Source organism: Cotesia typhae, unplaced genomic scaffold, assembly GCF_013202065.1.
Source record: "Cotesia typhae breed Kobodo isofemale line unplaced genomic scaffold, CoteBio_Ctyphae scaffold_45, whole genome shotgun sequence".
In the NCBI taxonomy this organism is placed as follows: domain Eukaryota; kingdom Metazoa; phylum Arthropoda; class Insecta; order Hymenoptera; family Braconidae; genus Cotesia; species Cotesia typhae.
In genome coordinates, this window is record NW_027423777.1 from 3,385,203 (window position 1) to 3,409,016 (window position 23,814).

At 25.1% G+C, this 23,814-nt stretch overlaps 4 protein-coding genes across 9 annotated transcripts in view; 3 read left to right on the top strand and 1 right to left on the bottom strand.

Annotated features, from left to right (window-relative positions):
* Positions 1–2,118, top strand: part of LOC141536912 (5-hydroxytryptamine receptor-like) — a 77,326-nt gene extending 75,208 nt beyond the window's left edge. For both annotated transcript variants that reach the window (XM_074257707.1, XM_074257708.1), the window contains exons 10-11: positions 75–1,260; positions 2,034–2,118. In XM_074257707.1, coding sequence (XP_074113808.1) covers positions 75–207 — 133 coding nt within the window. In that variant the 3' untranslated portion in view covers positions 208–1,260; positions 2,034–2,118. The remainder of the gene's footprint in view (positions 1–74; positions 1,261–2,033) is intronic.
* Positions 555–16,986, top strand: LOC141536915 (uncharacterized). 2 transcript variants are annotated; one of them, XM_074257715.1, is made up of 6 exons: positions 555–742; positions 14,047–14,382; positions 15,150–15,567; positions 16,254–16,446; positions 16,513–16,703; positions 16,849–16,986. In XM_074257715.1, exons 1-5 carry the CDS (start codon positions 694–696, stop codon positions 16,693–16,695), a joined length of 1,179 nt encoding a protein of 392 aa, XP_074113816.1. In that variant the 5' UTR covers positions 555–693; the 3' UTR covers positions 16,696–16,703; positions 16,849–16,986. The 2 variants fall into 2 exon arrangements, with proteins under 2 accessions (XP_074113816.1, XP_074113817.1); XM_074257716.1 differs by lacking the exon at positions 16,849–16,986 and having other exon boundaries at positions 16,492–16,655.
* On the top strand, positions 7,333–13,883 carry LOC141536911 (SH3 domain-binding protein 5 homolog). Its single transcript, XM_074257706.1, has 6 exons — positions 7,333–7,669; positions 8,921–8,983; positions 9,216–9,353; positions 9,777–9,938; positions 10,039–10,497; positions 11,783–13,883. The coding sequence occupies exons 1-6, from the start codon at positions 7,622–7,624 to the stop codon at positions 12,449–12,451; spliced, it is 1,539 nt and encodes a 512-aa protein (XP_074113807.1). The 5' UTR covers positions 7,333–7,621; the 3' UTR covers positions 12,452–13,883.
* Positions 16,736–21,655, bottom strand: LOC141536913 (SH3 domain-containing protein Dlish-like). Of its 4 annotated transcripts, none has more exons than XM_074257713.1 (6): positions 21,516–21,655; positions 21,011–21,072; positions 20,713–20,945; positions 18,704–19,171; positions 18,114–18,381; positions 16,736–17,094 (listed from the first exon to the last, which is right to left on the bottom strand). In XM_074257713.1, exons 2-6 carry the CDS (start codon positions 21,057–21,059, stop codon positions 16,829–16,831), a joined length of 1,284 nt encoding a protein of 427 aa, XP_074113814.1. In that variant the 5' UTR covers positions 21,060–21,072; positions 21,516–21,655; the 3' UTR covers positions 16,736–16,828. The 4 variants fall into 4 exon arrangements, with proteins under 4 accessions (XP_074113814.1, XP_074113812.1, XP_074113811.1 ...); XM_074257711.1 differs by lacking the exon at positions 21,516–21,655 and adding an exon at positions 21,216–21,355; XM_074257710.1 differs by lacking the exon at positions 21,516–21,655 and adding an exon at positions 21,216–21,351 and having other exon boundaries at positions 21,011–21,098.
* Between the last annotated feature and the right edge of the window lie 2,159 nt (positions 21,656–23,814).

Below are 23,814 nucleotides of genomic sequence, written 5' to 3' on the forward strand. Positions count from 1 at the left end.
ATTATTATTATTATTATTATTATTATTATTTCGATAATGTTTTCCAATAATGAAATAACCAAATTGTGTTCCAGATACTTCAATTCAACTTTAAATCCAGCTATCTACACAGTATTTTCACCAGAATTTCGAAGTGCTTTTAAGAAATTACTTTGTCGAAGACGGAGAGCTGTAGGTAGAAGGATGGGCGTGAGACACTATATGTAGGATTGGGTGTAGGGTGGAGGCAATAGCTCTCGCGTGCTTTACAGATCCGATGCTCCCAGTGTTACATTCGCTTTAACTCACTCAAGAATTGTTTTTTAACTTACCGCTTCTATTTTTCACCATCAATCCAAGTCAACAGTCAATAATAATGCAGCTTTTCAATTAAACTTAAAAAGCAATAAGATATGGACTATTTTTAATAATAAAAAAAAAAAAAATAAATAAATAAATAAATAAATAAATAAATAATAATAATAATAATAATAATAATAATTAGTATACAGTATTTTTATAAAATAAAATATTAATAATTTAATAATATAAACTATTGAAGAACAACGAGCGTCTGTAAGCCACGTGATAAAGCTATGTGCAGAACAAACTGTTGCACAAAATTAGTGGCTTCCCACCCTACCCTTAGAATATATAAGCACCTATATATAAACCTACAAAGGTACTCAATTCTTGTTTTATGATTGTTGTTTTATGATTACGTCCGAAAGTTTTGCTTTCTACAAACAAACTAAATCTCACAGTAAGTTAATAACAATCTACTGTTGCGTTTCCGCTATTTTCACTTCCATTGTCTTTTACACATACGCGCTCGATCGTAATAGCTAACAACTAATCTCAAACATTAATTATTTATTGCTTTGCAATATTTTAAATCTAATGCTAATAAATTTAATGACTGACTGTGTACATAAATTCTCAAATAATTCTCTAGTTAGGTTACTAACTTTAAATTGAAACTTGTTCATTATTTCTTCTGGATATGTACATACAATATGTTACGTTTGTTTGATAGTTAGATTACTCGGCTGAATGGTATAATTGAGTTTGGTTATTGATTTAGCGCAAACTTCCGATATTTTTGCTAATTAAGAAACTCTTAAATTGCCAAAGGTACGGATTTTTGTTGGATTCATGTCAATTAATGTCGGAAAACTTTTTTTTTTTTATTTCAAGAGAAGGAAAAATAAGCACAACACTGCCATTAAATTTATCTACGATAAAGGACCATTTTAGTTTTCTTCTTTGTTTTGTCTTAAGGTCAGTCTGGTTTTTTTTTTTTTTTTTTTTTTTTTTTTTTTTTTAATTGGAATAATCACAAATGGAAAGACATTTTCTTTAAAAAATTTACTGTTTTTAAAGAACTGCAATTCTTTTTAAAGTTTATCAGTAAAATTTACACAAAAAAAAAAAAAAATTTTTTGTACCAGGAAAATTTTAAGGAAGACAAAAGTTATTTTAGACCAATCAGTAAAAAATTTGCTGCATTGCGTCAAAAAAAATTTTTTTAAATATTTAACACTTTTATGTGAAAATTTAACATTTATTGTGTCAAATTAACACTCAAAAGTGTTAAATTAATACAAAAAAAGTGTTAAATATTTTACACAAACATTTTTAACACAAAAATTTTTGACGCAATGACGCAAAATTTTTTACTGTGCCAGAAGAGATTTTTTTGTCTTAAGAAACTTTGTTTTTTTAATTTTAATTTTTTTTTTGAACGAAATTTCTATTTGATTTTATTGACATATTTTTTTTTAATTTCGTTAATTTTTAACGTTTATTATTTTTAATCTTAGTTATATTACAGTAAAATTTATTAATAGTATTTTTCAATATTTTTCTTGACTCTTGAAATTTTTAAAGAAAATTTCTTTCCGTGTTCTGAACACCATCTATGAATTTGAACTACAGAGTTTATTTTTCTTCATCTATAAAAATAAATCTCAAAAAAAAAAAAAAAAAAAAACTAGACTGATTAAAGTAATTTTAATTGAAATAGTTAATTAAAGAAACTTTTGTTTCTTCAGCAGCAAATTGCAACAGTATAATTCAACAAAATTTGTCAGTTGACGCTAAAGAAGAGAAATAACAAAAAAAAAAAAAACGAAATAATTGTAAGTATAATAGTAATCAACGTCGGCGTTGGTTCCGAGTGGTTTAAACTTTTTCTTAAAAAAGTTTTCTTACACTTTGAAACTGCTGTTACTTTACTAACGTTTTTATTTAGCCATTTTCTATTTCACTTATTTCAGTACATTCCTTAGTTTTAAATTTTCCTTTGTTCGGTTCTTTATATGTCTCATTGTATTTGCGCGTGAAAAAAAATTCGCAGTGATATGTCGTCTCCGGACAAAAAAAAACTTGACTTATTACTTACGTCAGAGTGAAATAAAAATAAAAATAAAAATATAAATAAAATAAAATCGAGGAACGCATTTACCCGTGTATCATATTTACTTAGTCTACAGTAGGGTTACTAGTCTGAGTACCACTTTAAAGGTCACACTTATATTTATTATTATTATTACTGTCATATATATCCATGAAAATTCGACAAAAAATTATTTGCTTCACACTTAACTTAATATTTAATCCAACTAAACTGATGTAAAAAATTTTTATAAAAAAACAAAGCGCTGAATCACTTTCAATTCTTTATCTCATTATGTCTAAAATTTTTTTCTATCATTCATTCAAAAGTCAAAAATATCTTTCGCGACCCAAATGCCAAAAGGGCGTATAAAAAATTTTTTTTCGCCATTCAACTTAGAACTGCTCAAAACTAAAAAATAAATCCAGATGATTTAATATTTTTGAATTTCGCGCCTCTGACTCACCAACCACGTTAGATATCGCAACTGTTTTTTTTTTTTCTTTTTCAAATAAAATTATAAACAGAATTTGTATTAAAATTGTAATAAGGTAAAAGAGCCAGTTATTGACAGTTGCAATTTTATTCTAATTAAAAAAATCAAATGTTCTCAAAAAAGCAATTTTCTTAAAATTTATAATTCAAAAATGATATTTATTAATTTATTAGAGTTGGTTTGTTTTTTTTTTTTTTTTTTTTTTAAAATAAAATTTCAAGTATCAATAACTTGGTCTTTTACCTTAATAACCTTTAAAAATACCTATTTGTAATTTAATAATTTAATAATCAATATATATTTTCAATTATGCAGCAAAATTAGTAACATATATAAATGACAATTCAAAGCAATCGGCAAAAAAAATTATGCGCCCTTTTGGCTTTGGAAATTTATTTTTTTTATTTTTAAAATTAGAAAGTGTTAATAAATTGATTAATTAAAAAAAAAAAAAAAATTTACACGCCCTTTTGGCATTTGGGTTGCGATATTAACTGTTTATAAACGGCATTTAATAATTAGTGTATTAAAAAAAAAATAACTTTGTCGAACCCTGATCCTCTGAAAATTTTTTAGAGAATATAAATATCCAGATTATAGAATTCTAAGTACGAGAACTATAGCCACCTAGTGGAAACCTTGGAACTAATTAATTTTTTTATTTATTATAAATTTCCAAATGTATTCAACACATTAATAGAAGAATTTATTAACAATTAATAAATTTCATTAAATCTTAATAAATTCTTCTTTCAGTGTAGATGCTCTATTAAAAATAAAATTAAGATTGTAAATATGTAAGATATAAATTAAAAAATATTAAATATTTTTTTATTTCACCATTTTTTGCTTAAAAACTGAATTTATTCTTTACAATTATAAATTTATTTGTTCCAAAAAAAAATTGTATTTTCTCAATCAAAATTTTAAGTTAAACTTTCATAAAAAAAAAATATTTCATATATTTAAACCGCAAACGAAAAAAATTCCCCTGTAAATCTAAGGACCAATAAAAAAAAAATGTAAATAAATCAAAAAGTAAATCAAATACTATCCGAAAGCCCTCGAAATTCTAAAATAAACGCTTAAAATTAATTAAAATAAAACTAACCCCAAATATCATAAAAAATTATATAATTATAACCGAACAATAGCTTTGGAAACAATAAAATAATAAAACTAAATAATGATTCTGGAAAAAAATCTTATATGGAAAAAGAAACGTACCTATTAAACGAGACTTTAAAATGTTTCATTTTAAAGTATATAAATATATAAAATATTCACCAGATACAAAGATAAGAATGAAATAGCCGAGTTATGAAACAATAAGAAATATATAATTTCAGTCAGTGCATGACCGCGAAAATAAAAAGCTCTCTATTTCGTTATTTTCTATGTTATTTGATCAAAAAATATTTTTTTTTATTATATAATTATATAAATTATAAATAAAACTTTAAAATTTGTGTCTTTGTCTCGGTCTAACTTAACCTTACTTTCGACCTCGGCCATCTTAGATCTTAGAGTCCATCTTGTCGGCAATGTATCACAGATACCTAAAAAAAATTAAAAAGATTAAAAAACTAAAAAGAATTAAAATGGATTTTGTCGATAAAATGGTCGTTAATAATTTAAAAAAAATGTGGAGTTTAATTATTATAATATTTAACCGCTTCAGGAATTAAAATTACTCTTAATCGATGGCAATAAGTAACTGTCATACTTAAATATTCGTGATGAACGAATTAATTAAAAAAATTATTATAATAATAAATTACAAGAAAGACATCAATTAATAATTATAATAATAAATACTGTTTATATCATTCTAAAGTGTACCTTTTGTGTGTGGGTGTGTGTTGAAGTATTGTAAAATTTATTTTTAATGAAGTATCTCTTTGTATACTAATTGTAAATGTGAATAATTATAATTATAAATTATAAAAAATATATATGAATGTGAATGGTGTATATAAGATAAAAAAAAAGTAATTATTAAAATATATATATATATATATAATTATTTATGGTTAAAATTATGTGCTGTTATGTATTTTATTTTTTTTAAATGTTAAGTTGGGATGTAATTTATTTAAAAAAAAAACAAAATTGTTTCTGTAAATACTTACAATAAATTCAATTTTAAAGTAAATTTAGTTTTTATTAATCCTCTTACCTGCGAGGAAAAAAATATATGAGAGTGTGACGTTAGTCAATAGTCGAAACTCGCAAAAAAATGGGACCTGATCCCTTATTGGTCAAAATTAAAGCGCGCGCTATTCAAATTTCTAGTAAACTATAAAAATAACTAGAATTTAAATTTGCGCGCTCAAGCACGCGCCTTACTATAGCGTTTGCATATATTTTCATGCTTATGATATATTCGACCAATCAAGTTACGAATAGTTTATTTACAGGATATATTTTCATATTTTTCATCTAAATTATAAGAGTTGATGAATAAAAAAATGCCATGTGGGTATTTAAATGAAAGGTCTCGACGAGTGTAACATCGAAATGAGTTTATATCCTACAAAATGTCAATAATTAGGAAATTACTTTGTATCTTGTGGATTATTGACATTTTTAAAGATATAAGCTCATCCCGATGTTACACTCATCGAGACCTTTAATTTGAGTACCCACATCAATTTTTTATATATTTCATATATATATATTATATATATATGTATATATGAAAAATATATCAAAAATGCATGTGGGTTAAATCTTAAAAAACTCCAATATTTAAGAAATTACAGTACAATTTAAAAAAATTTAATATTTAATAAAACAAAATTCTATTTTTATTAAAAATTCACAAGTCACATAGTGACTGCAAGATTGCTAGTTGCTTATTATAAATCGACTATTATTTATTACATTTTACTTTTTTCCGTGTGAAAAACGGGAAATCGAATCCCGTAAGAGGTGAATCTAAAAAAAGAAAATAAAATAAATTGTTATTGGAATATAACTTTTAAAGATGAGGGCGAGGAAGAAATATTAATTTAGTATTAATAAAAATTTTCTACCCGCAGACAATCTATTCCTTTGATGATATCGAATTATTTTTCTATATCGACGCGACTGGATAAAAAAAAAAAAAAAAAAAAAAAAGTGTACTACCAGGATGTTGGATGTTATAATATAAAAACACCCTTTTTGAAAAGATAGCTGAAAATAATACTGCTCCCGGGAAAATTGTTTTCTCTTGATCGGCAATGGATCAAGCTTTTGATTACTCTTTTTCTTTTTCCTCTGGCTCTGAAACAGAATTTTTATTTTTAACTTTCTCATCCCCGGCTCACATCACATTTTTCGCTAAACTTTTCCACCCCTGTATCGCCTTCAAATTGTCATCGAGATATAAAGCGTGAAATATATAGAAAAAAAAAATTATCGGTGAAGCTCCACGGCCTTGACGCTCTCGACAATATTGAAAAATGTCAAACTAACATATGCTCCCGGATAACTTCTTTTTGATTAAAAATAAAAAACTAATACTCTTACTCATACATATACATCCAAAGTTCATGAATATATATATATATATATGTAATCGATAGGGTTTCTATTTCCGAAAGAATCATTTTCAATCCATTGTCACTTCTGAAAAATACTTTTTATTAGTTATCAATCCATTAATTAATTTTATTTTTCTTACTGAATTATTTAAAAAAAAAATTCCAATTGCAAAACTTTAATTAATAATTAATCATTTGTTAAAAAAATTTTGAGAATAAAAATACAAAAATTGACTTTTGAAAACTTTATTGCAAAATATTTTATCGAATTTTTTTAATGAAAAACTGAAATTGACAGTAAAAAAGTTCTACATGTAAGAATCTATAAAAATTTACAAATGCCCAGTTTTTAAAAATATTATTCTTCAATTTATTAAATTAAACTAAAAAAATATTTTTTTAAAATTGCACTTACAATTTATCAAATTTTTTACAAATGAATTTTTTAAAAAATTTTTTTGTTATTTTTTTAATAGAAAAAAAGTATAAAAATTTTTAGATGTCAGTCAAATTTATTTTCAATGAAAATTAACTTAGCAGATAGTTGATAATTTAAAAAATTTTTGTAACAATTTGCAAAAAAAAATTGACATTTAGAAAATTTAAAAAAACTAAAAATGCAATTTTTTTAAAAAAAAGACATTAAAGTTAGCTGTCTTTTGATAATTTTTTAATTTTTTTTTAACAAGTAAATCTTTTCTGAAAAATGATTTTAAAAAAATTGCATTAATAATTTTTAAAAATTTTTAAATGTCAATTTTTTTTTTCTCATTTATTTTTGCTATAATTTATTTATCAAAAAATTCTAAAAATTAATAAATTAATTCTCATTAATTTTTTTTATAATAAATAAAATTTAAATTTCAAAATTTTGGCGGTCTTTTGAAACTCCCGCCAACTAGCGGGAATAAACGCAAGTACTCCTGAAATTCCAAATATGGCGGAGATTAACGCGTGCTGTCCGCCCGAGACTTGTAAATAAAAATAAAAAAATAATAAACCATTTAGAAATACAAATACCCCATGCAGGTACAATAATAATCTCAGCTCAAGTAACTTCCTGTTAATGTCTGTTTACATAACACCAGTATCTGTAGTGTGTGCGGTAAATAATCAACAGTCAACAATAGTTGGTTCTGCACAATGGATTTATTGCATCTAACTATCAGAACTGAATAATGAGTTATTATTTTAATTGTCGAAAAAAATAACTCGAGAATGGCGGATGTCGACGACGCGGACGCTCCTCTAGATCCCAGGATTCAGGTAATTTTTTACATTTTGTCACTAAATGTATTTTTATCTAAATGTCACTTTTGTAATTGTCAATCTTTATTTATTTATTTATTATACTAACTTCACTTTATAGGTGATTTGACAGTCAGCTAGGTTACTTATTGCTATTTTAATTTTTTCCGGATGAAATTCGTGACACCTGACACCGACCAGTACCACGTCCTACTTATAAATTTTTGTTTTATTTTATTAATTAAATTATTATTTGTCATAGTTCATAGTAATTTATCTTGTGCAGTGATAAACAAAATGAAAATTAACTTAGCATGACATTAAAGTTAGCTGTCACTTGTTAATTTTTTAATTTTCTTTAACAAAAAAATTTGTTCTAAAAAATTTTTAATAATTTTTAGAATTTTTTCTTAACAAATAAATTATGGCAAAAAAAATTGACATTTAGAAATTAAAAAAAAATAAAAATTCAATTTTTTAAAAATCATTTTTTTGTTAAATAAAATTTAAAAATTCTCTAGTGACTGCTAAATTTAACATCATTAACTTAGCAGATAGTTAATAATTTCAAGAATTTTTGTAACAAATAAATTTATAAAAAAATTGACATTTAGAAATTAAAAAAAACTACAAATGTAATTTTTTAAAAAATAATTTTTTGGAGCGAATTTATTTGTTAAAAAAAAAAAATTTTTAAATTGTCAAGTGACAGCTAACTTTAATGTCATATAAACAAATTACTGGTGATTCATGTATATGTAATACTTTTGTTGTTATAACTTATTACTCATAACTATTGTTAATGTTTTGTTCTAGTCATGTTATGCTTTATTTATAATTTGTTCTTATTTTATTATTTTAATTGTTAATAATCAGGATAATTTTTATTAAAATTAATTTAATAGAAATTTGATAAATTTTAATAATAATAATATGCATTAATATTTTTATTTTTATTTTTATTAATTGTGATTATTTTCTTGAGTTGCAATTACTAACATATCCTATTACTAACATCTTATTCTAGTTCAAAAAATTTTTTCATGTACTAAGACCAGACAATTTTTTATATTTTTTTTTACTTATTAAATTAATATGAAAAATATCAGTAAAAGTTAAAACAATTAAAAGTATAAATTTTTTAAATATTTTATTTTATCATAATTAATTTATAAAAATTTTTATGGTCTTAATATTTCTTCTAAGAAAAAAAAAATTATTTAATATTTAAAAAAATTGTAATTCATTAAAACACATTTTTTCTTACAGATTGAATTGGAAAATTTAAATAGTGCGACTGATGATATCAACAAACTTGAGATTGAACTTGACGTAAGTATAATTGCCCATCTTTTAATTTTCATTAACTACTTTATAATTGATAATAACAATAGTAATGATAAGATTAGTTATCTAAGAGATGTTTTTTTATTTTAGTCGGTCAATGTTAAAGAATTACTTTATCATAATAAATAATAGAAAAATTAGTTATTTAACTTGATAATTGTATATTTTAACAATTTAATTGCTACAATAATTATTAATATTATTGTTATTATTATAGGAAGCAAACAGTACATTCAAACAACTTCTTTCGGAGTCAACGAAGCAATTAGAAGAATTTGTTAATAAATTAGGCCACAGTTGTATTGAAAAAGCCCGATGTTATTACGAAGCTAGTGAAGTTGCTCGTCAAGCACAAGTAACATTTCTTTTTAAATTAATTATTCATGTAAAAAAAATATGACTAGGTGCGTTAATATCTAAAAAAAATGCACAATCATTTTTTTTTAACAATTTTTTCACTTGTAGTCGTGTCAATTATTTATAATTGAAAATTGTGTAAAAAAAACACAATTATAATTTATCTTTATCAAAATATCGAAAGTGATTTATATATATATATATATATATTTTTTTTTTTAAATAATTTAAAAATATCATGATAAATCTATATTTTATTTATTTTTAAATTATCAATCAATTTTTTAGTAAAAAAATTTATTGGTTTATTTAAAAATTATTTATTGATCAAAAGAAAATTGATTTAATTTTTTATAATGAAATATAATTTTATAAGAAAAAAACATTAAATTAAAAAAAATTAATAACAATAAATTTACAGATCCAATGTCAACATCAAGCACATTTATATCAACGTGCAAGTGAAATTCATGCAGCAGCTAAAGAAACGGTCGCGTTAGCTGAAGCGAGATTTATATCACACAGGCACGAGTGGAATTTCGATCAAGCATGGCAGGATATGTTGAATCACGCGACTATAAAAGTAAATAATTCTAAATATTGTTTATTAAAAAAATTATTTTTGTTCCTAAAAATTTATATATATAAAAAAAAAAAAAATGAATAATGAAATTATGAAAAAGGTAATGGACGCAGAAAATCAAAAAGCCGAGTGTGGAAGAGAGCACCACCGTAAAGCAGTTTTGTTCCACGACGCAGACAAAAAAGCCCAGCAGCTGGAGGAGAAGTACAGGCGCGCGATAATAAAAGCTCGCCCGTACTTTGAGATCCGTGCAAACTGCGAGCAGAAACTGGCGCAACAAAAGGAAAAGGTCCAGTGCTTGGAGAAGGCGGTGAAGGAGGCGAAGAGAGCGTACGCGAAGAGCTTTCAAGCCTTGGAGAAAATAAGCAACGAAATACACCAGCAGAGGAGGGAGCTCTCCATAATGGTTAATGGTCCACGCGAACCGGGTGTCGGCGCGGAATTAATTACGCCCGACGGCAGCTTGGATTACAAAGACGAATTGAATAGAGTTACTGCCGGTAGATTAGATTCGCTCACCAGCGAGACTGATTCCGATGAGCGGACGCGTGATATCGAGGTAACTATTTTATTTTTATTAATATTTTACGTGCTGGATTTAAGGGTTGCATGTACTAGGAATTTTTTTTAAATTATCTATTTTATACTGGAGATTATAACGCGACCCAAATGCCAAAAGGGCGTGTTACAGCAGCTAGATAGGGTTTTATGCCAAAAGGGCGTAAAAAAAAAAAATTTTTTTTCGCCATTCAACTTAGAACTGCTCAAAACGTAAAGATTTGTCAAAAAAATTTTTTTCAACGTACTAATGCCAAAAGGGCATACCTCAAAACATACGCCCTTTTGGCTTTAGAAAAAGTTTAGTCTAAAGCCAAAAAGGGCGTATAAAAAAACTTTCAATTTTGCTCTGAAATATAAAATTTAACTCTAAAAAATAAATCCAGATGATTTAATATTTTTGAATTTCGCGCCTCTGACTCACCAACCACGTTAGATATCGCAACTGTTTTTTTTTTTTCTTTTTCAAATAAAATTATAAACAGAATTTGTATTAAAATTGTAATAAGGTAAAAGAGCCAGTTATTGACAGTTGCAATTTTATTCTAATTAAAAAAATCAAATGTTCTCAAAAAAGCAATTTTCTTAAAATTTATAATTCAAAAATGATATTTATTAATTTATTAGAGTTGATTTGTTTTTTTTTTTTTTTTTTTAATTAAAATAAAATTGCAAGTATCAATAACTGGGTCTTTTACCTTAATAACCTTTAAAAATACCTATTTGTAATTTAATAATTTAATAATCAATATATATTTTCAATTATGCAGCAAAATTAGTAACATATATAAATGACAATTCAAAGCAATCGGCAAAAAAAATTATGCGCCCTTTTGGCTTTAGGTCACTAAATTTTCAATGTCCTAAAGCTAAAAGGGCGTATAAATTAAAACATACGCCCTTTTGGCTTTGGAAATTTATTTTTTTATTTTTAGACGTGGAATTTTTTAATTAAAATTTTTTCTCAATAATTTTATTGTCATAAAAATCAAAAAAATTTACATATGTCTGTTAATTTATAATAATAAAGTTAGTCGAGATTTTTTTTTTTTTTTTTTTTTGTGATAATTTTTTCAATAAAAAAAATTCTAAAAATTTTTATATGTCGGCTAACTTTATTGTCATTGTTAATTTCAGTATAAATAATAATTTTAAAAGAAGTGCCCATTTTACCCCAAACTTTCGATGTGTCTACTTTTATCACTTTCTTAAACTTTAAGGCTTTTTTAAATTAAATTATAAAATTAAAAAAAAATAATTGACATAAAAATTTTAATTAATTTTAGGAAATCAATGAGTTGAAAGACCGGATGGAAAATCTGTCAGTACGATCAGTGGACGGCAGCGAGTCGACATCAAGCCAGTGGGAGTTGGAACTACAATCCGTACTAGCAATAAATAATTACTCAAAATCGTTAACTAGCAGCCCAGTTAACGCATATAGTTTCAATAATAAAAAAGACAATCTTAGTAGTAATAATAATAATAATAATAATAATAATAATAATAATAATAATAATAATAACGATGTTAATGAACCAACTGAATCGATCAACGAATTGTCAGTTAATCAAAATAACTTAGACAATAACGCAAATGGTCTAAACAATGAATCTAAGGACAATGTGCCAAGTAATGTCTTTACTAATAATTCTGACGTCAGTTCAACGAGAGAATCTGAAAAAGATTCTCATGTCCAATCTCAATTTGTTGAAAGTCCAAAAAAGCGAGAACCGACTTGTAAAATTTCAAGTGTTAAAGAACTGCCACTGCTTTCGATCTTTAACAGGTCTAGTTCTCTGAGAATGTCCAGAGATCGCAGTTGCAGTATGGTTAATTTGGACGATAAAAATAATATTAAATCCATACTTGACAATACTGATTTGAAAAATATACAAGCGGTTAGTGTAGAAAGATTAGCTTGTGCTCGTAATATTTTAATGTCTGATAAATAAGTCTATTTATTGCAATACGTCGATTTATTAGTCGAAAATTTTTACACTTAGAATACGGATTGTTTTTATATACAGTGAATATTTATTAATTAGTTTATTATTGTTGTGCATTACAAATGCTCAAAATAATACGTTGAAAAGGCTTAAAAGCGTATGGAAAAAAATTTTTTTTTTTTTTGGGAATCGGAGTAATTATGTTCTAAAAGTATATAATGCTGACAAAAAGAATTTTTTTCTTTATTCTGATATAAGAATTTTTTAATATTTAATAAATAATATTAAAATTTTTTTTTTTTTTTTAATTGAATAATTTAACAAATATTCATTATTAGTTAATTAATTCTTCTATTAGTGTGTTCATAAATTAATTTGATAATTTAAAGGAAAATTAGATTTAAATTAGTTAAAAAAAAAAATCTCCGCTAGGTGGCTACAGTTCTCGCAATTAGAATTATAAACTTTGGGTATTTAATTAAATTGACAAAAAAAAAATTTTTCTTCCAAATAATATTTAATAATAGTTAAAAAAAATCGAAAAATCTTTTCTAAATAAATTAATTAACTAATAGTTGATAAATTCTTCCATTTTACACGGAAAGAACAAGATGACACTGGATATCATCCTAGATGATATCTGTAGTAGTAAAAAGAAAATTTCATATAGTAACTAGTATAATCAAGATTATAATGAGTATAATCCAGATTATAATGAAAATAATCCAGATTATACTAGCTACTATCTGAAAAAAAAAATTATTTTTTTTTACTACAGATATCACTGAGTATAATCTGGGATAATATCCAGTGTCATCTTGTTCTTTCCATGTAATGAAAAAAAAAAATTTTTTTTTTTTTGCACTAATATATTTTTAGAACATTATTATTTTAATTCTAAAAAAAAAAAAAAATTTTTTTTATATGCTCTTACAGCATCTGTAAAGAAATATGGTAGTAAATTTTCAAAAAAAAAAAAAAAAAAAAAAAAAAAAAAAAACAGCCATTTATGGATTTAATTAAAAATTCTCAATAAGTTGATGAAAAACTAGTCGAGTTGTAGTAATAAACTGTATAATTGCCATTTGATACTCGTAATTAATGAATTATTTAAATTTAAATGTACAATTGAATATATTAGGAGTGTTAATTATAAATAGTTTTTTTATTACAACTAAAGTATAAAATTTTATATAAAAAAAAAATTTTATTAATGTTAATCAATTGAAAATCAATAGTTAAAAATTTACCAACTTGATGTGTCTAATAATTATCGAAGTTAATTGTTAATTATCTTGCCAATCAAACAAACAGTAACTTAGATTAATAATTAATTATTAATCTTGGAAGCATATTATATATTGTAAAAATTTTATTTATTTTTCCTGCTAGCGCATTTTTTATTTTTTCATTTTTTATTAATCAAACTAAAATTCACTTTTGTTAATTATATTTTTATAATAATTTTTTTTTTTTTTTTTTTTTTTTTATTAATTATTAATTGTAATATAAATAAACTATAATAATTTAGTTCTTTTGTTTTGATAAATGTATTTTTATGTATTTATATTTTTGTATATTTAACCAAAAAATGGACACAGGACCTTCAAGAAAGCCCAAAAAATACAAGTCACGTGTTCCACGTTTGATAAGAAGTAAATCCGAGCTTAGCCAAGATTATGAAAAAAATTATGAAACAGATTTTAATGAAAGTGAAGCGCATTGCGATCATTACACTGAAGACGAGTCTCAAGAATACGACCAGGAGGAAGAAGATGATGACAAGGAAGAAACAAGCAGAGTGAAAACTTTTGGATTAGGATTGTGCTCCGCGTGTCATCTGACAGTGGATTCTAAAATGGACCGTAGCAAGTCATCGCCTTGCCATGGCGAACATCTTGTCTGTCAGCGATGCGTCAAACATTGTTCAGAACCGGGTGAGTGTTTTCTTCCTAGAGATAGTTTTTATGATATTAAAGTTTGCTGCCACTTGGTATTTTTTTAATTTTCTTTAACAAAGTAAAAATTAAAAAAATTATGACAAAAAAAAAATTGACATTTAGAAATTTAAAAAAAACTAAAAATACAATTTTTTTAAAATAATTTTTTTTTAACAAAAAATCCAGATTATACTGGGTGATATCTAAATTACACTCCTTGTAATTTGGATTATAATAATTATAATCTGGATTATATTCATTATAATCTGGTTTATATTCATTGTAATCTAGATTATACTCATTGTAATTCTGGATTATATTAGCTACTATCTGAATTTTTTTATTTATTAAAATTTCTACAAGTACATTTTTTTAATATTTTTTTTTTTTTTTTTTTTTTGCTATAATTTATTTATTAAAGAAAATTTTTTAAATTATCAAGTGACAGCTAAATTTAATGTCATTATTTTTTAATTTTATTTAACAAAATTTATCCCAAAAAATTATTTTGAAAAAATTGCTGCATTTTTTATTTGTTAAAATTTCTAAATGTCAATTTTTTTTTCTCATTTTTTTTCCCATGATTTAAAATAAAGTACCCAGTAGTATTGGTCTAGCTTTTACAGGTACTGGGTGCTTTAATCTTATTTGTTATAAAATTCTTAAAATTATTAAATACCTGCTGAATAAATTTTCATATATTTCTTTTAAATATTCCAAATATTTATTTTTCTTGAAATAAATTAAAAATTAAAAACTTCCAGATGAAAATTGCCTTCTGTGCGACTCCAGTGCCAGCAGTAACCAAGCTTACGAAGACTCGTATGACTTGATGAACCTCAACTTAGACTCACCCGAGTCTCAGGAAAAAATTTCTGACGTTTTCCAAAAAAGTCCGCAAAACTTGGAACTGTCTTACACGTCACTAACGTCTTCAGAAATAAGAACAAGCTTAACGTCATGGAACGAGTGTTCTCGGCGACCAATCCGCTGCCCGAGATTAGACTGTGCAATAAACATTGCGTTTTCTTCTCTTATAAATCATTTTTTGTTCGATCACCCGGAGGTTCCGATTCTGAGCGTGGAACCCGGTGTTAAGAGCACTCTGGTGTTTAATAAGTCAACTTTTTTTCAGGATTCTAATCTTTGTCTTGCTATTCTTCTAATTTCAGGCAAACTGACGTAAGTATAATTAAAAACTAAAAATTTTAATCAAAATAAATTACGTATTATTTTTTTATAAACATTCTTTTGCACTGTGAGAGTACTTGGATGGAGAGTACTTTTTAAAAAATTATAATATTAAAATCAACTAACATTTTACAATTTTTTAGATTTTTACAATTGAATTATGAAAAATTTCACATATAGAAAATGCAATTTTATGAAAAAAAAAAAAAAAATTTTTTTTTTATAATTAATTTTGAATGAAAATAAAAAAAAATTTGTCAAATTTTTGTTGCACGAAAAGAACAAGATGACACTGAATATCATCCCAGATTATACTCAGTGATATCTGGATTATACTCATTATAATTTAGATTATACTCATTGTAATCTGGATTATACTAGCTACTATCTTAATTTTTTTTTTTTTTTTTTTTTTTTTTTTTTTCACTCAGTATAATCTGGGATGATAACCAGTGTCATCTTGTTCTTTTCGTGTGATTTCTCAATAATACAAAAATTATTTTTAATAATCAAATTGTAACTAGAAAAATATTTTCAAAAAATTGCACACATAATTTAAAAAATTTTTTAAATGTAGAATTTTTATAAAAATTTTTCTGCAACAATTTTATCAATAAAAAAAAAAATCCTTTAAATTATTAGATGTCTGCTAATTTTATTTTCATAAAAATTTTCAGTGATCAAGTAGCTCGTTTATTCAACGGAAATCAACTTCACCCAAAATATCGAAATCAGCTGCCATTGCCGGTTCTAGCCGCCAGATTGCGTTACAGTTCCGCTGGCACACTCAACTACGATATGGAAGTTATTGTTCTGTGGATCGCGAGCCTAGATGTCGCTACTGTCGGAACAATCTGTTATTCGATAGAAGTACTGGAACAAAGTTTCATAGCCAGTTATTACTCGATTAATTAGTATAAAATATTTAATTAACAGGTGGTTGATGACTTGAACGACTGTATCCGGTCGTTGAGGTACACTGGGCCGGTAAATTCCCTCCGGATTGCGCAGCGTCCAAGGGAAGTTCTCAGGAACGGAGATTGTTTGGTAGTTCATCGGGAATTGATTAACCAACTGACGATTGCGGGTAACCTCAATATAAACGTGGTCGTCAATTAATATTGAAGGTTATTAATTGTTCTTATTACAAATGACAAAATAAAGAACGTAATTTATTTTATTTAATATTTAATATAATTGATAAAGATATTAAAAAATATATATGTATAAAAAACGATGGCAAAAATTAAAATTACAAGCTAGTCATTGCAGGAGGACGAGCATAAGCCTTCGGAATGAATCCGTACTTGCGAGTTTTTGGAGCGTACGCCCAGAGCCACCCGTCGACAGTTTGATTCCCTAGATCTGCGTAGATCCAGTCTGCTCTACGTACTGATAAATCGTCAGGCGCCTGCGCCTTGTAATCGTACAACACGACTAATTCAGTGCCTGTCGTTTCATCCCTCAAGTCTTTCTGCTGCTGAGGTTGCTCATTTTGGGCCGGGGAATTCCGAACTCCTGAAAAAAAAAAAAATTGGGAATAAGTTTAATTTATTTTTGCACGCCTCCAAAATTTTATAAACTGGTACCGTATTCCATATCAGTAGCCTAGTTTACGTAGTTTTTTTTTTTTTTTTAATGAATTTTATTAAAATTTACTATGATACACATGCACAAAATCAAAAGAACTTTTCTGATTTCTTTCACGTGAAAATTAGATAGATTTTTTTTTAAACTGCGCGCGCATATGATAAGAAAAACATGCACCAATAATTAAAAAACTATTTTTTTTTTTTTTTTTTTTTTTTTTCCCATAATAAAATTGAGATGAAATGTATGTGGCATCAAACTATTCGTAACGTGATTGGTTGGTCGAATATATCATGAGCATGAAAATATATGCAAACGCTATAGTAAGGCGCGCGCAAATTCAAATTCTACTAGTCTCTTTATATACGAGCTCTAATGGCGAACAAACTTTAATTATTTTTTTCAATATTAATCTCCAAATTTTAACGAATAAAAAATTATACACAAGAAACTTGGATTATTGTAAAATATAAAAAAAAAAATTTAATAATAATACATTAACGATATAATTTTTGAAATATTTAAAGTTTTATTTTATATTTTTGACTCGTTTATCGTCAGCTATTTATTCAAATAAAAATTTGGCAACGTCGTTGTCAAATCTATTTATTTAATACGGCAAGTAATAAATACGAAATTTATTTCATTAAATAACTAAAAGTCATTAGTTATTAAATTGTTCAAATTATTTTAAATTAAGATAAATAATTTTGATGAATATTGGGAAGACTGAAAATAAAAAAAAATTTTAACATTATTTTAACTCATAATTTACGCTCGAACCTCCTTAAACATCAATTACACAATTTAATTTTTGCTTAAAAAATGAGTGAGTGCTATGAGGCGTGCATTTTTTGATTTTTCAAAATTTTTTAAGTTATTAAACTATTTAGTCATTTGACTGACAGTGTTGAAAGAACTTGTTCTTAGAACAATAATTAAATTACCTAGGTTATGATCAGCTGTCGTTGTGACCGGTGAAGTTGTTGTCGTTGTTGTACTGGCAGTTGTTTGATAAGAATGCAACACATGACCAGGATAGACGAATCCAGAGGGAACAAACCCTTCATTTCCATCACAATGGCGGAGAACCCAGAACCAATCGGGATCATCACGGTTCAACACTGTCACAAATTCTCCGCGTTCTACACTTACGTCGTTTTCGTCTCGTGCGACGAAGGTGTATAAAACAATATACCTTCCTGCTGATGGATCCTATATTTATAAATTTATGATTATTATTATTATTTGAAAAAAATTTAAGTCGAAATTTTCGTTTTTTTTTTTTTTTTTCCAAAATTAAAAAAAAAAAATATTGAATATAAATCCGAATTATTATTTTTATTTTATTTATTTTTTTTTTTTCTCTAAAAAAATACATTTAAAAAAAGAAAAAATAAAAAAAAAATTTCTTTTTTTTTAAATTATAAAACCAAAATTGTAGTCTAGAAAATTTTTTAACAAAAATATTATTATTTTACAGGTCTACCTTGAATATTTAAGAAGATATGTTTTATTTTATTTTAATAAAAATTACCTTGAAGAAAGGATGAACATCAGGCTGCGACAAAATGGTTTGGATCGAGTTCTGCGATTGCGCAATATTGCGATTGATATTAATATCAGCAGTGGTTATATTTCTGGCATAACTCTCGCAATCGGAAGCCGAGCCAGTGTCCGTGTGTTGCGAATCTAATATTTGCGAACGGGAACTACTATTATTGTTATTGTTATTATTATTATTAGTGTTATTATTGTTGTTGTTGTTGTTGTTGTTATTGTTCAGTGTCGTTGTTGTCGACCCAGCGGAGGTTATGTTGTCACTGTCACCGTCATTTGACCGCGGGAGTTTTTTCTTCACATTGTTCATTAAGCTCGCGAGAGTTTGTTCCGCGAGCTGAGATGTGTAAGGTGCGCAATACGAGTGTGGTACGAATCCTTCCATTCGTGTGTCTGCTGCTATTACATACACCCAGTCGTTTTCTCTGTACAATATATTAACAACCTGAAAATATTTATTTATTCTAATTATCAATTATTCTATTTTTATAAATATAAATATAAACTTCCAAAAGTTATAGTTATTAGTTAAATAATAATAATTTTAGTTTGACAATTCTTAAATTCTAAATTTATTTTTGCTATTGTTGTAAATATAGTACGTGTAGGTAAGGTATTACTACAGTTTTTTCGGTAGGTCTTACTTCAAAAGCATTTTTATTAAATATTTCAAAAATAACAATAATTTTTTTTTTTTTAAACCAAAGTTTGACTCATTATTGACTTAAAAAAAAAAAAAAAAAAAAAAAAATCAAGAGTGCGATAAATTAATATTTTCTTCAAATAATAAGCATTTAAAAAAAAAGTTGATATGCATGTATTACTGCGGGCATAAAAGAAGCTTGTCTCTATTACTGCGTGCCTATCACTGCGGATGAAATTCAATGATAAACAGCTTCGGGATCATATAAAAAATTCGGGATGATAATAATAATACGTTTAAAAGATAATTATTTGTTTAATAAAATGACTGGATTAGAACGTATTCCTGAAATAATTTGAATTCATATCAATTAATAATAATGATGATATATAACATAACAAGCAGAGGTTTTATAGTAATTAAAAAAAAATTAGCTTTATCGAAGAAACACAAATCTTGAATTTAAAAAATCCGAAAAAATTTTGAATAAAGTTACATTGACTTAATTTAATGAAAATTTCTTGGTTTGAAAGTTTTTCTGTTTAATTTAATACAACAAATTCTTTATTATAATGACCGCTTGTATTTTTTATCAACTTTGATTTATTTGTTTTATTTTTCTATCAATTTCTGTTTATAATTTATTTTTAACTAAGAGTAATTTTAAGGCAACTTGAACTGTCAATTGACAGGCAATATTTTCTTTTTAATTTAAAATATATGAATTTTAGACCCTTAGTAATTGGTACAAATGCATACAAATAGAGGTGCTTCTATTACTGGGGATTATTTAAAACATTCGCAGTAATACAAGCATGTTCATTTTTTTTTTGGTAGCAATTACTGCGTCTGCGTCCTTAAATAAATAATATTAATTGATAAAAATTCAATTTTTAATGCATAACTGATATTAAAAAAGGGTTATTTTATTTTTGTATGCAAAAAATTTTTAATTTGAAGCATTTTATGTAAAGAAAAAGATCTTTTAGTAGCACCTCTTTTCGTACAGAAACTCACAAAAAAAAGCTATAGTTTACTTCCTGTTAGCCAGTTAATTTTAATTTATTAATAACAAATTGAATAATTGTTGTAGGTGTAAAACTACTATGCAAATATTTTCTTGAAGATTTCAATTACAAGAAACAATTTTTTTTTAATTCTAATTTAAAAGCTCAAGTACGATTTATTTATAATTGAAATTAAAAAAATCCGCAGTAATACCTACACTTATCCTATGTAAAAAAAATTACATGTCAAAAATTAAAATTATTTTTTAAAAATAATTTATTTAAAAAAAAAATAGTAAAGTGTCATAAAATTGATATAAAAAATAGAAAACAAACCTGTCCACGTTTAACTTGCAATTCGTCATCAACGCAAGGTGTAAAATCATGAATAATAACCATTTTACTGTCAGGAGAAAGACCATTTTCTTTTTCAATCCCAACTCGAACAAGTGTCTCAATGCTCGCACTACCTGTAATCCTTCCTGGCGGCAGAGCCACCCGATTAGATCCTAAACCAACAGTGGTGGATCCCAGTCCGTCTTTTTCAAGACTGAAATTATGCGCGCCCGCTGAAATCAAATCACAATTTAAAACTAAAAAATTAAAAATAATTCTAATAAAAATAAAAACATACGTTTCTTCTTCTTTCCACGTCGTATCCGTACAGGGCATAAAAAAGCCATTGTTTGTATTTATCTAACCAACAAAATAATAAATTATTCCTACAAGTGAAAAGTATTTACTTGAGTATATATATATATAATTGTCAATGTTACATTTCAAATGTAAACAATTAACCTAAAAATTTTTAACATCCATTTTAAGGAAGAGTAACTAACCGACGTTCAATGAACCGAGCAATGTTGATGCTAAACTGGAGTTTATAACAATGCTAAAATATATTGTCAAAGGAAAATAAAGTTAAAATTAAGTATCACGAGTAACACGACGTAGGTCTAGACTGTAGATCAGTTGGATCACTGAATCACTGTAGCCTGTAGCCTGTAGCCTGTAGCTCTGTGGATCCCTCCGCAGGACACCAGAATAGAACGCACCAAGTATATACTCGGGTCTCAAGTCTCAGGTAAGTTTTAACTTGAAATATATTTGTATGGAGGTGTAGTTATATATTTACTTACATGTGTGTGTTTATGTGTTTATGTGTTGTAGGTATATGCGGATCCACCTGGTACTGGACGGCGGACTAAAGACGGGATTTAAAGAATGGTGGCTGTGGCCTGTCAAACCACTGTTACCTGGACCCCAAGTTGCTCTCACTGCTCTCACTCTTCGGGATCTTATATATAATTCGCGTGCTCTGTCCTTGTTAACATTTAACATTTGGAATCGCTTTAGTCATTGACCTGGATCAGATGAAGATATTGTTCTTCAACAATAAGTTACAAATTACAATTTTAATTTATTATCTGAAAATTTTTGATTTTTTTTTTTTTTATTAATTCAATTACAACTAAAAAGATGTTTAGAAAAAATTGCACTTATTTTTTTTTTCAAGTTTTTTACATGTGACAATTTTTTAAGTAAAATTTTTTTCACAAAAAAATTTTGAAAAATTTTGAAATTTCGGCTAATTTCATTTTTATTTTAATTTGTATAATATAACACTAAAGTTGACATGAGAATTAATTATGAAAATAAATTTAGCAGATATTTAATAATTTTTAGAATTTTTTTTTTAACAAATAAATTATATGGCAAAAAAAATTGACAAAAAATTTTTTCAATTTCTTCTTCTTGCCAAAGAGCGGTTCTGCATCTGAAGAATAACCAGCAAATAGGAATTTAACTTAAAAACAAAAGGAAAAATATCTTTTTTTTTTTTTTTTTTTTTTTTTTTAATAAACAAATGCTATATTTATTAATATATATAATAAATTAGTTTACATAGTATTAAATCGGGATTGTCCTATGTTCGATATTCTGACCGATTTAAAATATGTTTCCAAAGACTTGTCTAATTAATAATTACTCATTACATTACATGTTTATAATTAAAATTAAAAACACAATCGGAATTTTTATAATTAATAATTAGTTTAGATATTTAAATATTTACTGTATTATATTTAAAGAAACTACTTGTTTAATAATTAAACCGCTAAATGCGTCTTCTATTTATTACAAAGTGTTAAAGAAGATAAAATAACGCCCGAGATCGAATTTTGTACTTGGAATATTTCTAGTCAAAAATAAAATAATAAAAAATTATTTTATTTTAGACTTCAGGCAGATAAAAATATTTTTAAAATAAACTATTAAATATCAATATTAATAGGCAAAAAAATTTATTTAAATAAATTAAAAAAAAAAAAAAAAAAAAAAAAACAATTTGCACTAAATTTCAATATACAAATATATATGTACAGATATATTTTTGTATTGAAATATAATCACAAATTTTTAGGCTGTAGCCAATTGCAGGTACTAGTTTTAAATTAAAAAGAAAACTAATAATTTATAAAATGAATAATTTATCTATAATTGAGCTAAAAAAATCACTTGACATTTAAAAACATTCAAGATGATTTTTTTAATTATCATTTATTATTATTTCTTCTTTACATTATTGCAATAATTTTCTTAACTGTAAATAATTAATATTTATTATTTTTATTATCATTATTATTATTTTATTTATTATATAATTATATAATTACCCAATAGTTTATTTTCTTTAACAATTTTTCATTTATCTACTTCATAGGTCGCATTAATATTATTTTTATCCGAATTAGGCTACGTCAAAAAATTTTTATGATCTCAATAAATAATTTACTTTTACTATTTAATTATATTAATTATATTAATTAATTAATTATATAAAACTACGACTTATATGACTTATATTAATATGTGGTTCACATTTCTTCTTTAAATATTTTTACATCTTATATTTGTCAATTTTATATAAAAATATAAACCGCATAAATTTTTTTTATTAAAACATTCTATTGACTTAATTGTTTAATTTCTGAGTACATATTGCTTGATGAAATTTTTTTTTTTTTAAATAAATTTATGCGATTTATTTTTATTATTTTTTATGTAAGCAAATTTGAAATAAATATGAACCAGATTAAATATTATATCATACAAGCGGTCTTTTAGATTAAGATAATTATTTTAATATGATACTGAAGATAATAAGCATTTAAAAATTTTTTATAATTATTTTTTAATTCAAGTAATAAAAAAAAAAAAAATTTTTTTTAATAATTTAATTTTAAAAAAAATTTTTTTATAATTCAAAATTTAAAAAAACTTCTTTCAAGAATTAAATTATTAGAAAAAAATTTTTTTTCTGTAAAAATTTAACTGTAAGAAAATTTTTGAAAATTTTTAAATCAATTTTTCATTAAAAAAAAAATGTTTTTCTGTAAAAATTTGTGTAAAACAAATTTTGAATTTTCAAAATCA

Bases quoted from the DNA above. Each gene is read 5' to 3' on its own strand.
- LOC141536915 (XM_074257715.1), top strand. From the start codon at position 694: ATGATTACGTCCGAAAGTTTTGCTTTCTACAAACAAACTAAATCTCAC. The intron at 743-14,046 runs GTAAGTTAATAA...AAATGGACACAG, and splicing joins CAAACAAACTAAATCTCACA to GACCTTCAAGAAAGCCCAAA. The intron at 14,383-15,149 runs GTGAGTGTTTTC...AAAAACTTCCAG, and splicing joins CAAACATTGTTCAGAACCGG to ATGAAAATTGCCTTCTGTGC.
- LOC141536911 (XM_074257706.1), top strand. From the start codon at position 7,622: ATGGCGGATGTCGACGACGCGGACGCTCCTCTAGATCCCAGGATTCAG. The intron at 7,670-8,920 runs GTAATTTTTTAC...TTTTTCTTACAG, and splicing joins CTCTAGATCCCAGGATTCAG to ATTGAATTGGAAAATTTAAA. The intron at 9,939-10,038 runs GTAAATAATTCT...ATTATGAAAAAG, and splicing joins TGAATCACGCGACTATAAAA to GTAATGGACGCAGAAAATCA.
- LOC141536913 (XM_074257713.1), bottom strand. From the start codon at position 21,059: ATGGCTTTTTTATGCCCTGTACGGATACGACGTGGAAAGAAGAAGAAA. The intron at 20,946-21,010 runs GTATGTTTTTAT...ATTTGATTTCAG, and splicing joins ACGTGGAAAGAAGAAGAAAC to CGGGCGCGCATAATTTCAGT. The intron at 18,382-18,703 runs GTAATTTTTATT...TTATAAATATAG, and splicing joins ATGTTCATCCTTTCTTCAAG to GATCCATCAGCAGGAAGGTA.